The sequence below is a fragment of the Panthera leo genome, chromosome D1 (genome assembly GCF_018350215.1).
Source record: "Panthera leo isolate Ple1 chromosome D1, P.leo_Ple1_pat1.1, whole genome shotgun sequence".
Classification (NCBI taxonomy): Eukaryota; Metazoa; Chordata; class Mammalia; order Carnivora; family Felidae; genus Panthera; species Panthera leo.
This window is the reverse complement of record NC_056688.1, coordinates 100,566,707-100,581,042: the sequence shown is the minus strand read 5'-3', so window position 1 is coordinate 100,581,042 and position 14,336 is coordinate 100,566,707. Positions and strand designations below refer to the sequence as shown.

Sequence of the window (14,336 nt, the reverse complement as noted above, 5' to 3'; positions counted from 1 at the left end):
TGGGAAACAAACTGACGGTTGCCAGAGGGAAGGTGGGGTAGGGGCTTGGGCAAAACGGGTGAGGCTTGCAGTTATGGAATGAATACGTCATGGGAATAAAAGGCATAGCGTAGTGATTATAGTCGATGGTATTACGGCAGCCATGTGTGGTGACAGACAGTAGGTACACTTGTGCAGAGCACAGCGTAACATATAGACTTGTGGAATCGCTAGGTTGTATGCCTGAAACTCATGTGACATTGTGTATCAACTATGCTCCAAAAACAAACACAAAAACACCCTGGATTTTTGTGCACAAGAGACAATAATAGTTCGAGTAACTAAAACTCAATTTCTTTGTGACGACTTGGTGAAAAGGATGGGGCACTGGAAAATAACAGTTCTGTGCCTCTCATACTTGAAAGCTTGGTGACCCCACTCTTCTCTGGGCCTCCATTCCTCTTATCGCATTAGTGGATGACCCTCGATGATGTCAGAGGCCCCTTCCAATTCACAAAGCTTGAATATTCTTGTACAAACTAAGGAAATACGTCAATGCACCAAAGCTGGTCTTGGCCAATGCCCCAGTTTTCAGTGAATTACCTCTGCTTCTCAATCTAACCTTCTTTATTTCTCGCTGGTATAGGGGCCTGCCTGGGTAGAAATGAGACAGTTTTGCATTGCGCGAAGAATTGGGAAGAAAGCGTCAAAGTATGCCATCTGCATAAGGAGCAGTGAAGATTAACAAAATGCACCCCAGGGACGTCCATGTCTCCAGCTAGGTGGCTTCCTAAGCTCGGGGTCTTCTGCAGGATGGGAGGTTTTCTCTGTTGCACAAGTACAGAAAGCATCAGTTTGTATACTCGTGAAGGATTTCTTTTTTTTTTTTTTTTTTTTTTTAATTTATTTTTGGGACAGAGAGAGACAGAGCATGAACGGGGGAGGGGCAGAGAGAGAGGGAGACACAGAATCGGAAACAGGCTCCAGGCTCCGAGCCATCAGCCCAGAGCCTGACGCGGGGCTCGAACTCACGGACCGCGAGATCGTGACCTGGCTGAAGTCGGACGCTTAACCAACTGCGCCACCCAGGCGCCCCTCGTGAAGGATTTCAAGATGAGGTGGAAAATACGTCATGGAATTACATTTAAAGGAGCGCAGAGTGATATCCATGATCTAATTTGAAAGTTCTAATTCCTGGAATACACCATCAATAAGGTACTAAGAGTTAATTACAATAACTTCCATAAGTACAGTGTGAATTGCATAATGACATGTGTTACATTATTTGTGTATGTAAAGAGTTAAAATATACCATAACACTTGCAAATGTGGTGAGTTGCTTTATTTCTTTATTGTAATAGGTACCTCCAAAAAATGGAGTGCTTAGGACCCCTCTCTGTCTGTCTGTCTGTCTCTCTCTCTCCCTCTTTCTGTGAGGTGTCTCAGTCAACATTCTGTTTCCCAAAGCAGGACATAACTGTCAAACCATCCAGACCTTACAGTGTGCCCTAAAAAACTACTATAATGCCCACAATGACTGGGACCATGAAGGACAGACCTATAATGTTCCAGAATGCCAGACATAAGTTCCAGAATGTCAAAGCTAGAAGGGACTTGGAGGTCATGGGATCCATTCCCCTTATACGAGTTCGGAAAAAGAAAGTAAGAGAAAGAGGGTGGCTGAGGGGCCTCTCTCTTCAAGTCTTGCAACATTTTTTTTAAAGTTTATCTATTTTTGCAAAAGAGACAGAAAGCTGTGGAGAGGCTGGGGGTTGGGGGGGGGGTGCGGCACAGAGGCTCCGGGGCTCAAACTCACAAAGCGTGAGATCATGACCTGAGCTGGAGTTGGATACTCCACTGACTGAGGCATCCAGGTGCCCCAAGTCTTGCAACATTGGAGGACAGCACAGCACCTCACTGCACCTGTTGTATTTGTTGGCATGAGGATTCTGTAGATAGAAAGATCCAGGAAAGGGTTTGAACACCAGAGACTTCATTTCCCTTCAGAACGTTTGCGCCAACACCACACTTTCCTCATGGCGTTCTTCATGTCTGTGTTTCTCAGCGTGTAGATGAGAGGGTTGAACATGGGAGCAATCATGGTGTAAAACAGGGCAAAAACTTTGTCGTTACTGACAGAATCGGCCACAGGGACATACGTGAAGATGAGGGGCAGGAAGAACAGGAACACGACAGTGATGTGAGAGCTGCAGGTAGAGAGGGCTTTGCGGCGGCCCTGGGATGAGCGGGTCCTCAGGGTGGACAGGATGATGAGGTAAGAAATTACCAAGGCAACAAAGGTCAAAATGGACATCACTCCTGTGGTGGTAATGATCACAATAACCAACAGGCTAGTGTCCATGCAAGCCAGCTTCAGCAAGGGGAAAACATCACAGAAATAGTGGTCTATCCGATTGGGGCCACAGAAGGGAAGTTCGACAATAATCAATACGTGAAGGATTGAATGGATGAATGCTCCAATAATTGAGGCCATCACAATGATATAGCACACCGGTCTGCTCATGATGACCATGTAGTGAAGGGGTCTGCAGATGGCTGCATAACGGTCATAGGCCATGGCCACCAAGATGAAGATCTCAGTGGCACCAAAGAAGTGGGCATAAAACATCTGGGCCATGCAGCTGTTGTAAGATATAGTCTTCCGCTGGGCCAGCAGATCTGTGATCAGTTTGGGGGCCACTGTGGAGGTGAAGCAGACATCCATGAAAGACAGGTAGCTCAGGAAAAAGTACATGGGCTGTTCACTGAGGCGGCTGCCCCTGATGGTGAGAAGAACGAGCAGGTTTCCGGAGAGAATTGCAATATAGCAAAGCGAGAACAGCACAAAGCAGGCAATCTTTGCATCCTCATCACTGAAAAGTCCCAGGAGGATAAATTCTGTGATGTTTTCATGTCCCATTGCTCCTGTGGGTTTTATCATTTAGAGGGGAAAGTTAACATACGTGAAACATCCAACTTTTTAAAATTACTGGTTTATTTTAAAAGTCATCCATTTATTCAATAAATATGTACAGATTATTTATGATGATACACTCTAATTAGTGCTAAGGGTCGAGCAGTGTATAAAGTACATGCAATCTCTATCCACAAGTGGATACAGTTCATTAGAGTAGACATATACTAACAATAATAGCACAGATAACTAATTGAAATTATAATAATTCCCAACGTTTCACACTTACTATGAGCAACAAGATGAATGAGGACAAGATGAATGTTCCTTTTTAGGTCAAATTTTGAGATGCAATTTCTGCATTATATTTTCAAGAGTGATTTTTGAATCTCCGGTGTGTATAAAAACGGCACTGAGGTTATCTGTTCTTCAAGGGTGGTCCTGTCATTCTCAGCCCTTCCCGGTGACTAACTCTGTGCTAAATCCTTAAAGTTCAGGAACATCATTAGACATCGATGAGCTCATAATTTTAAATATCAGACCTCTAGGTGACAATTTCAGAAAGTGCCTTTAGAACCTTTCCATGAACTTTTGTAAAAACGGAGTGAGGGAAAGAGCCACGATGAGATCTTTGGGGAAAAGGATTGCTCCATTGCATGGGGTTCTGGTATATTTCTGGCTTCCTGAAATTGACCTCATTTCCCAGTTTACTCTCCAGTCTAACCCAGGAGTTCTCACTGTTTTTGTTTCACTGTTTCACGCTTTCTGGGGCTTCCCAGTAGGACAGTTGCCTTGGAGGGGCAAATTGCATCCAGAGATTCTTTTCCACTAGATCTGTTCTACTACTTTGTATCTCTTTGAATTGAACCGCTTTCTTTCCTTCACAGGCTCACAGGCCCCAGTCCTGAAATATGTTAGTTAAAAAGGACATGTTGCTCCCGTGCAAAGTGTTATGCTAACTCTTACTTCCTTTTGGCAACTTTATCTAAAATGTATCACAAAACTGCTACACTCAGTGCTCACTTTTACAAAACCTACACCTCCACCCTGATAAAAGGTGTCAGCCTGTTTATGAAGGGTTATAATGGTCATGGAGCAATGCCTTTTACTTTCTGTGAGTTCTTATGAGATTACTTTAGAAAAATGTACATTTGGCATAAAAAGAGATTTTTTTTTTTTTTTTGAGGAGGGGGAGAAGAGTTTGGAAAAGGAGACAAAAAAATCCAAGGCAGGTTCCATGCTGAGCATGGAGCTTGATGCAAAGCTCGATCTCACAACCAGGAGGTCATGACCTGAACTGAAATAAAGAGTCAGGTTTTTAATTGACTGAGCCACACAAACACCCCACAAAGAGATTTGTAATAGGATTTTAGGGAGTTTGTGGACATTCGGATTGAATTCCACTCATGAACCCCAAATTAACACCCTATGGTCCAATTTCTTGCAAAAATATCTGGAAATATCACCACCACACAAGCAAAACCGTGTGTTTCTGGGCTATGGTGTGATTGGTTTAAAATAAGCGGTGAACGATTATTTTATCTGTAAACTATCTATTCTTTCTTGAAAAAAAGAATTTCTGGCGTGCCTGAGTGACTCAGTCGGTTAAGTTTCCGATTTTGGCTCAGGTCATGATCTCGCTGTTAGTGGGTTCGAGCCCCACGTGTGGCTCTGCGCTGACAGCTCAGAGCCTGGAGCCTTTGCTTCGGATTCTGTGTCTCCCTCTCTCTCTGCCCCTCCTCTGCTCACACTCTGTCTCTCAAAAGTAAATAATAAGCATGAAAAAACATTTTTAGGTAGAGAATTTCCTTATTGAGTACATAATGGTATTAAAAGATATAAAAGGATTGAAACAAGTTAAAAGATTATACCATGTTTATGGTTAGGGAAGATCAATATAGGAAAGATGTCAATTCTTCCCAAATTAATCAATACACTCAATAAGGGGAACAAAAGTTCTGACAAAATTTTTCATGAAAAACTGATTTCAAAATTCAGAAAGAGTTAACATCCAGAGTAAGTACGTTAACTTTTTAAAAAGAGCAAAAAGATGGGGCGCCTGGGTGGCTCAGTCGGTTAAGCGTCCGACTTCAGCTCAGGTCATGATCTCGTGGTCCGTGAGTTCGAGCCCCGCGTCGGGCTCTGGGCTGATGGCTCAGAGCCTGGAGCCTGCTTCCGATTCTGTGTCTCCCTCTCTCTCTGCCCCTCCCCCGTTCATGCTCCATCTCTGTCTCTGTCTCAAAAATAAATAAACGTTAAAAAAAAATTTAAAAAAAAAGAGCAAAAAGAATAGACATACTTTTCAGAATTGACGTATATTATAAAACTATGGCATTAAAAAGTTGTAGGTAGAGACATATTGCTGGACTTGAAGACAGTCAATAAATGAACACATATATACTGGAATTTAATCTATATTTAAGTTGAAATTTCAAATTGATATGAACTCCAGAGAATTCAAAATGATGTGAATCTTAGTAACTGATGTTAGGACGTTGACTCTCCCTCTGAAAAAAAAATATGTATTTCACAAGGCACAAAAAACTATAACCCATGTGGTTGAAAGATACAAATGTATCAAACAAAACTAGGAAAAATATTTGAGAAATAATTAGAATGGATTTATAGCTTATGTAGGAACAGTTTTTAAGCAAAGCACAAAAAGAAAACTTATTTAAAAAATAAAATCTATTTAAAATTTCTATATGACAAAACTTCTTATAAACCAAATATTTTTAAAAGTGGCAAATGGGAGTAAATATAAATTTTGCAAATCAATCATATAAAGATAAGTAGGCCAATTTTCTCTATTTTTCTCTAAAAGAGCAAAATGTTTGACAAGGCAATACACAGAAAGGAAATTACTGCTGGCCAAAAGTGTATATAAAAATATTCAACCTCATTAGAATCAGGAAAATACAGATTAAGCAAGAATAAGATACTATATTCCCACTCATCAACTTCATAAAAGATAAAATTCAAAAGGCTGTCCATGTAAAATTTTGATGAAGGACCCAGCAAAACTCCCCCAGAAAGCATATAAAAGGGCATTCTTTGCAGACATTTAAATTTGGAAAATAGATGTGATCTAAAACCTGGTAATAGAATGGAAATAAGGGGTAGTATCTTCTTGTTAGGGAGAACTAGACGAGCTTAAATTTTGATCCCTAGGAGACATCTACCATGATACAAATCACTAAGATATATTTTTGAGTGGAAAACATAATCAGGTGCACAAAAATAATCACAGTATGATAACATGCATGTTAAGAAGAAGGAGGAGGAGGAGGAGGGGGAAAAGAAGGGGGGAAGGAGAAGGAGGGGGGAGGAGGAGGAGCGGGAGGAGGAGGAAGGGGGAGGAGGGGGAGTGCTTATAAATTAATAGGAAAAAGTGTGGAAGGAAAGATTTACTTTTCAGAAATAAGGGGGTGATGGCCAAAGGGGATTTCAGTATTATACAATGTTTTAATTTCTTTATTAACGAGATGATATTTCATTATTACTTCTGTAATTTAAGTTAATTTTAAAACGCATCATTTTACGGGCACCTTTGTGGCTCAGTTGGTTGAGCGTCTGACTTCAGCTCAGGTCATGATCTCCCGGTTCATCAGACTCCCTGATGTCATCCGGGCAGGGCAGAGCCTACTTCAGAACCTCTGCCCCCCTCTGTCTGACCCTCCCCAACTTGCACAATCCCTAAAAAAATAAATGAATATTTTAAAAAACTCATCATTGTATAATATGGTTTAAGAAGAACACAATACGTAATGAATGAAATTAAACAAAAATTAAACCTTTACCAGAATTCAGTAAATTTATGACTCATCACTTATTACTGCATTGTTTCCTCAATGACTTTAGCAAGTGTAGACATAAACACTCCTCCTCAAGCATTTTACGCATTAATTGTCATAAAAAAATGTAAATATAACTAGATAGATACATAGGTACCCAACTTCCATACTCCTCCATGAGGAGATATTTGATATAAGGAAACAGGAAACACATCTACAACTGCACCTACATTCACACTAATAGCTGCATCGCTTTTACACCTATATCTGGATTTTGTCTTTATCTCAGCATTAGAACATCTACTTATACTGTTATAATCCTGATAAAATTTAAAGACATTTCAAGACGATTTGCTAACTCTATCGCTGTTACCATTGAAGATTCAAGTTCATAGTTTGCTCTTTTCTCATGGCTCCTTGTTTTGTTGCACGAACACCAGCTTTTATTTTGGTTTTAACAAAAGGAGACAGTAAGTCTGCAACAGAGATTGCCGAATAATCAGGATTTACCGCACAAAAGGTTAACAGCCTTCAATAGGTGTGTACTCAATAGAAATGCCACAATATTGAAAATTTCTGCTTACCTGAAATCTTCGCCTCTGGTGCAACAAGTTCATTAAGAAAATCTACACCAGACAACATCCTAAAAAGGGCAGTCAGGACACTGATGTTCACTCCACCTTACCCCAACCTCTAAAAAGGGGAATAAAAAAACACTCAACCCCTGATTGCCAGGATCATCTTGGTGCCCTTAGTCTCACAGAAAATATTTCTTAGGATACAAGACTGACTGCCTAGTTCCTAAAATAAAATTGGCAATTGTATTTGCAAGAGAGACAGCTTATAGAGGGAGAAAGTGCTTGAATTAGGCTGAATACGTTCCGTCATACGGTCCACTAAACCTGAATGGTCTTAGGCAAGTTACACACGCACTAAGCCTTGTTTTCTTCATCTGTAAAACAATGATAATAATAGTACCCACCACATTAGATTTTGGGGAGAATCGAAATAATACAGTCATATAAAACCTTTAGGTACAGATATGTGCATCTAATATTGTAAGAATTAACTACATATTAACTTATTATTCATTTTAAAAGGACTAATATTCTATAAATGCTTCACCATTCGTAAGACAAGGGGAGCTCTGGGAACAATTTTTCCTCAATGAGTTTAACATGCCACTGAATACAGATTTCTACAGAAGTTTTGACAACTAACCTTTACTGAAAATCCCAAACGAATGACCAAGACTTGGAGTAGCTTAATATGATTTCCCATTTCACAGATAGGAGCACGGAAATCAAAGTAAAAATTTATTCATGAAGACGTTCAATATCCTACAAAAGATAATCTCTTATTATTTAGAATAAGTGAATCAAACACTTCAAGAAAATAATTCTTTTATCCCTCTATTTTACTTAGGTCATTTAGTATTTTTCTGCATTTTTTTTTAATTTTAATACTAGGGGCACCTGGGTGGCTCAGTCAGTTGAACATCTGACTTCGGCTCAGGTCATGATCTCGCTGGTTTGTGGGTTCGAGCCCCGCCTCGAGCGCTGTGCTGACAGCTCAGAGCCTGGAGCCTGCTTCAGATTCTGTGTCTCCTTCTCTCTCTTAACCTCCCCTGCTCATGCTCTGTCTCTCTCACTCTCAAAATGAATAAATGTTAATTTTTTTTTAATTTTAATAATATATGTATGATCTATCTTTGTTACAGAAACATTCATCAGTTTAATAATTGGAACTTCCCTAAGTGTGATCACTGAAATTTTCTTCCATACCACCCCTATTCATTTCAAATATCAGGGATTATTGCTCAGTATTACAGACCTGTGGCACAGTAGGGCAAAAACTGGAGGTTCTTGTCTTGATCTGCCACTCCCTGCTTATGTGATTTAGGAACAAGTTCCTCAAATTCTTTGGGTATGTATTTCCTCTTATGAAAATAAGGAATAGTAATTTGCATGGATTCTTCCAGCTGCAAAGAACTAATTTTTTAGTGCTTTACTAGCTCATTTACCAGTTTATCAAAATTGTCCACTAGTTTTCCATCATTTTCTTACTATATTTATTCTCTTTTTTTAACTGATCCAATTATTTGATTCCAAACTTTTATGGTTTTTTATCATTGCTTTTCTATCCAAAGTAGAGCACACAGCATTCCACCATTTCTCTTATCCCCCTGACCTGGCAGCTTAACAGTTTCAAGTTTGAAACCAGGATTTCAAAATAGCCTTCCTAGTTTTCATTTTCTGTTAGAACAGACCTTTTAAAATTGTTTTGTAAACTATTAAAATGAAAAATTGTTACATAAAGTAGGAGCCTAAAAGGTTATAAAATAAATCCTTACCAGGAAGATATTTTGGAATACTATTCATGCAAAAAAAAAAATTATAACTACCTTAGAAAACAAGCAGATTATGATAGATGACCCTAGAGCTGTTCAGAGAAATGACAGAGTTCTCAGGCATGCAAAAGTAGAAAAGGGAAGAAAAAAGAAAATATGGAAACAGAAAAAAAGAGAACTCACATATTTAGTATCAGCCAATTCCAATTAATATTTAAAGGGACATATCCTTGTCTTCTTGAACTCATGACAGCAGATGAAAAAAAATCTCTTTTAAATCCAAAGAATAAGTAGATCTCAGGAACAAAAAAAGCAATGAGAAAAAAGTCTCATGCTTTGTAGGTAGTTTTCAAATTACATTTAAAATAAAAATACATCTTAGGGATCGCTGGGTGGCTCTATCTGTTAAGCGCCGGACTTCGGCTCAGGTCGTGATCTCAGGATTCGTGTGTTCGAGCCCCGCGTCGGACTCTGTGCTGACAACGCAGAGCCTGGAGCTTGTTTCAGATTCTGTGTCTCCCCCTCTCTCTGTACCTCCCCTGCTTGTGCTCTGTCTCTCTCTCTCTTTCTCTCAGTAATAAATAAATGTTAAAAAAAATTAAAAATAAAATGAATATACATCTTAAAAACTAACTGTATGTCAGAACAAGAATGAGAATTATATCCCAAAACTGGAAGGAAAATTCCAAATGCATCGGGGCCTTTCTGTCTTGTCGTTTTGCCCTTCCATGCGGTAATGAGCAGCAAGGTCTACTTCCCTAGATGCACTTGGCTTGGAGACTCTTGGAGAAGCTGCAGGGGAAGAATCAGGAACAGCATTTAAAGGCACTGGAGGGACGTCGGTGCAGTGTCAATGGCAGTCCTTATGGGAATTCTTGGACAAGACTGCTAAAAATAAACTCTGGTGATTTTAATCTGCTATTGCTTTGGCTTTTCCAAGGTGCTTTCTATAATAGATGTCTTTTAGATTTCCTCAAATATATGACGCTAAACATCAAACGTAGCTTTTATGGTGGGTGACCTAAAAGTTTTTAGAGTAGCCTTATTATTTCTATGCAAGAAATAAACCCTAATGCATTCATTATATTTATTGAGGGTCTTCCACTGTTTCTTTTATGAAGGCCAATTATTTATTAATACTGAAGGGATAAAGAAATTGTGGTTTATGTACACAATGGAATACTACTTGACAATGAGAAAGAAAGAAATATGGCCTTTTGTAGCAACGTGGATGGAACTGGAGAGTGTTATGCTAAGTGAAATAAGTCATACAGAGAAAGACAGATACCATATGTTTTCAATCTTATGTGGATCCTGAGAAACTTAACAGAAGACCATGGGGGAGGGGAAGGGGGGAAAAAAAGTTAGAGAGGGAGAGAACCAAACCATAAGAGACTCTTAAAACCTGAGAATAAACTGAGGATTGATGGGGGGTGGGAGGGAGGGGAAAGTGGGTGATGGACCTTGAGGAGGGCACCTGTTGGGATGAGCACTGGGTGTTGTATGGAAACCAATTTGACAATAAATTTCATTTAAAAAAATTAAAAATAAATAAAAATCAATACTGAAGGTAGTCAGCGTTCCCTTAAAATGATTACAGTCAAACATAAATATCCCCATTCCCACAAAACTTATCCTCATTGTATCACCTTTCCTCCATCTAATTCCATCCCCCAAGTCATCCCATAAAACTCCCAATACCTCATTTCACGAGATCATTTGATTCCCTTTTCATGGGTAGTCTGAGGTTTTTTTATTTTGTTTTGGGGTTTTGTGCATATCCTTTAAATATTGGTGTTCTTCTCTCATCTTTTCAGCAGACTATTAACTCAATGAAAATAGAGTCTATTCTTTCCCATATTGTACTTAATAATTTAAATTTTAATGATGAAGTATAATAGCAATAATTGATAACAGTCATTACAATATGCTAGTAATTGTGCTAAGGGCTTAAAAGGGATTTTTAAAATTTAATGCACGTAATGACCCTATGGGATGATATTATTAATGTTTCCACAAAGCCACAAGAGATCACTGAAAAGGCCAGGCAGCCAGTAACTAGCATAGTAGAATTTGACCTTGGCTAAGATGTTTTACTAACCCTACAATGGCCGTGAACAGTACTACCACACTTTACACAGACCAAGTACTTATTTAATATTTCTCGATTTTTATTAAAATAATAAAATAGTATCCTGCAAAGTTCAAAATTACACTTAAATTTTCAATTGTGTAGTTGGGAATACTTTGTTTCCCCAACTAGTACCGCCCCCTCATCGTGGAGCCTCAATTGCACCAACAAAATAAATAAGATAATGTTTATATCTATATAGTGTTTGATTATTTGATGATGGCAAAGTAACAAAATTTCAAGGATTTGTTTTTAATTTATTGCACTACTCTTATAATGGTGTTTCACTACCTAAACAATTTAATTGTTGTGCTTTTGATAGAAACATTGCAAGGAGGAACAGTTATCCTTATGTGTCCACATGCATTTGTGCATGGAAATGGTAACAGGAAGATGGCTGAAGGATGCACCGTAGTAACAATGTGAAAACCCAATCGTATATGCATCTTTTCTGCAAATTTTGTTTTAATTTTTATTTTTGAGAGAGAGAGAGACAATGCATGAGTGGGGGAGGGGCAGAGATAGAGGGAGACACAGGATCCGAAGTAGGCTATGGGTTCTGAGCCATCAGCACAGAGCCCAATGTGGGGCTTGAACTCCGTGAGATCATGACCTGAGCCGAAGTCGGATGCTCAACCAACTGAGCCACCCAGGTGCCCTTAGTCAGATATGCATCTTAAGTATTTAGAAGAAGAGGCCACTTTATGTGAGATGCATTTATCAGATGTCCGGGATGATTTCATGTTTACATTTCAGACATTGAAGTCTGAGGGTCTGAATTTGAATCCCAGGTGTGTCTTTGACCGGCTATGATTTTGGGTAAGACGCTTATCTCGCTGGAATTTAGGTTCTTCACCTATAAGTACAATTATTTTACCATACTTAAGTAACATGTATTCACTGTTATTATTATAATCATTTATTTATTCATTATTATTATTATTAGAAACTTTCTGATGCAATTTCGGAAGAAACTTGGAAATATCTATGGGACAAAGCATTCAGATCACAATCTTTAGAGTGAAGGCATTGACATTTAAGGATGAAACAAGACAAATAGCTCAATGAGCAAAACTCTGTGATAATGAAATTTCAGTTCCTGCTTCCAGCACTTGTCCATGGTGTTGACATGTTCATGCATGCAGCCAGCTTGCTATAGCTGAATTGACTGTGTAAGATATTTGATGAAGATCATATACTTAGTGGGATTCAATGATTAAATTGATATAAAATGTTACTTATATTTTTCTCCAAGACTATTCCACACCTAAGAAGATGTCACATTTTTCTCAGGGATAACATTTGGAGGAGGGTGTAAAGGTGGCATATTTAATAGATACGGGAACACCATCCCCAGCTTGGAGATATTGAGTTATACATTCTCTGACTCTTGGGTTAAAGCTGTAATTTTTTCAAAACTCCTTCACCACTGTGACAGACATAATTCCAAAATGCCCCTCAGGATCTCCTGCCCTATCCCCTGGGATTATAAATGTGGTGATATGGCACAGGTTAAATGTTAAATGTTGAATTACATGTCAAAAGGGATTTCAAAAATGTAATTAAGGTTATTGATAAGTTGACTTTTAGTTATATGTTTGGATCTTATCTAATCCCTCAAGTTCTTTACAAACAGAGGATTTTTCCTGACTGGCAACGGAAGAATAAGTTAAAAAGATTCAAAGTACAATCGGAAAAAAATGCACCATTCCTGGCTTTGAGGACAGAGGGAGCACACGCAGAGACCTCTGGAAGCTGAGAGTCACCCCCCACCCCCACCCCCGCCCCGACTGCCAGCTAGGAAATTTCTGGACACCAGAGACTCCATTTTGAAGTTCCATTTTCCTTTCTAACTAATTAACTCTTAAACTGGGCCATCGCAGTCATTGTTTTACATGTCGTTGCTCGTAAAATCCAACAAAACAACTGTCACTCAGACTATAGCACTGTTGGCAAGAAGTTTATGAGAACAGGAAAATTAACTACAGCATGGTGGGAATAGTTTTGTTTAATACCATCAGTAGAATCATCAATTAGATAGTAATCAAAAGCTGTTCCACCTCAGCATCATTTTTTTCCCTCCTGTTTTTTTATCTAAATCATGTGATTAGTCCCTCCTTCTTTCTCATAAAAACCTCTTGCTTCCCCCCCCCCCACTTTTCCTGGTTCCACCAAAATCTGTACTCCCCAAATTGCAATTCTGAGACCTCAAATAAGGGCCTGTGTACTTTTTCAGGTTTGCTCCTCTTCTCACTTGCAACAATAATGAGGGGACCTTGACAAGACAAGGTCTATTGCTCACAAGTCACAGCGGGTACATCACATACCTGCATGATGGTGAAAAGAGAGTATGAAATAGGCAGAGAGGGAAAGGATAGGACTTGAGGTCCCTGGGTGGGGAAAAATACATATTTGGGAACAATGCTGGGAGCCTCTGACCACAGCCAACTCCCTCGAGCACAAGGTTCCTCTTTAAAATGTAAGACACCACCAACTCCCACTCAGGTTTCCCTCAGGAATTTGACAAAAGACCTAACTAAAAATGAGTAGTAGACAAAAAAACGTAAGACCCACAAGGAATGATATGGCCCTAGACCACCCCTCGTACAATGGAAACGAGCCAATGAAAATGGGATAAGGAGACATTTAGAGTTACCTAGACAATAGGGGCAGGACCTGAGAGGAAACAAAGGAGAATGAAGCAGGGGTCTGGGCGGGGGAGAGGGGGACCGAAAAGTTGTAAAACAAAGACCCTTGCCTATAGTCGCAAGCATTCACTTTCAGATGTCCCTCTCCGCAAAGAGAGTGTTCATACTATTCTTCCTTTCTCATCTTATACTCTAATAAACTTTTGCCTGCTGCTCATTTTCATTCTTCGAGGCAGCAAGACAACGAATCCTGGGTACCGAGGTAAAAAATCCTGCAACACCAGGGGCCACACAGTTTGGTCACAGGTACAGAGACAGAGAGAGAGACAGAAAGAGCTTGCTAGTCTGAGGTTCTGCCTTTACTGGGGTCAAGAGTGGAGTACCCAGGGTTTGGAGGTGCACTACTGGTGAATTTAAAACATGAGTGGAAATTTTTTTTAATTAATTAATTAAATTTAAAAAGGTTGCCTGGTTGGCTCAGTCAATTGAGCGTCCAACTCTCGATTTCTGCTCGGGTCAC

At 39.4% G+C, this 14,336-nt stretch overlaps 1 protein-coding gene across 1 annotated transcript; it reads right to left on the bottom strand.

Moving 5' to 3' along the window:
* Window positions 1-1,972: 1,972 nt before the first annotated feature.
* On the bottom strand, window positions 1,973-2,899 carry LOC122200818 (olfactory receptor 4P4-like). Its single transcript, XM_042906580.1, has one exon. It carries the CDS (start codon window positions 2,897-2,899, stop codon window positions 1,973-1,975), a length of 927 nt encoding a protein of 308 aa, XP_042762514.1.
* Between the last annotated feature and the right edge of the window lie 11,437 nt (window positions 2,900-14,336).

Bases quoted from the DNA above. Each gene is read 5' to 3' on its own strand.
- LOC122200818 (XM_042906580.1), bottom strand. From the start codon at position 2,899: ATGGGACATGAAAACATCACAGAATTTATCCTCCTGGGACTTTTCAGT.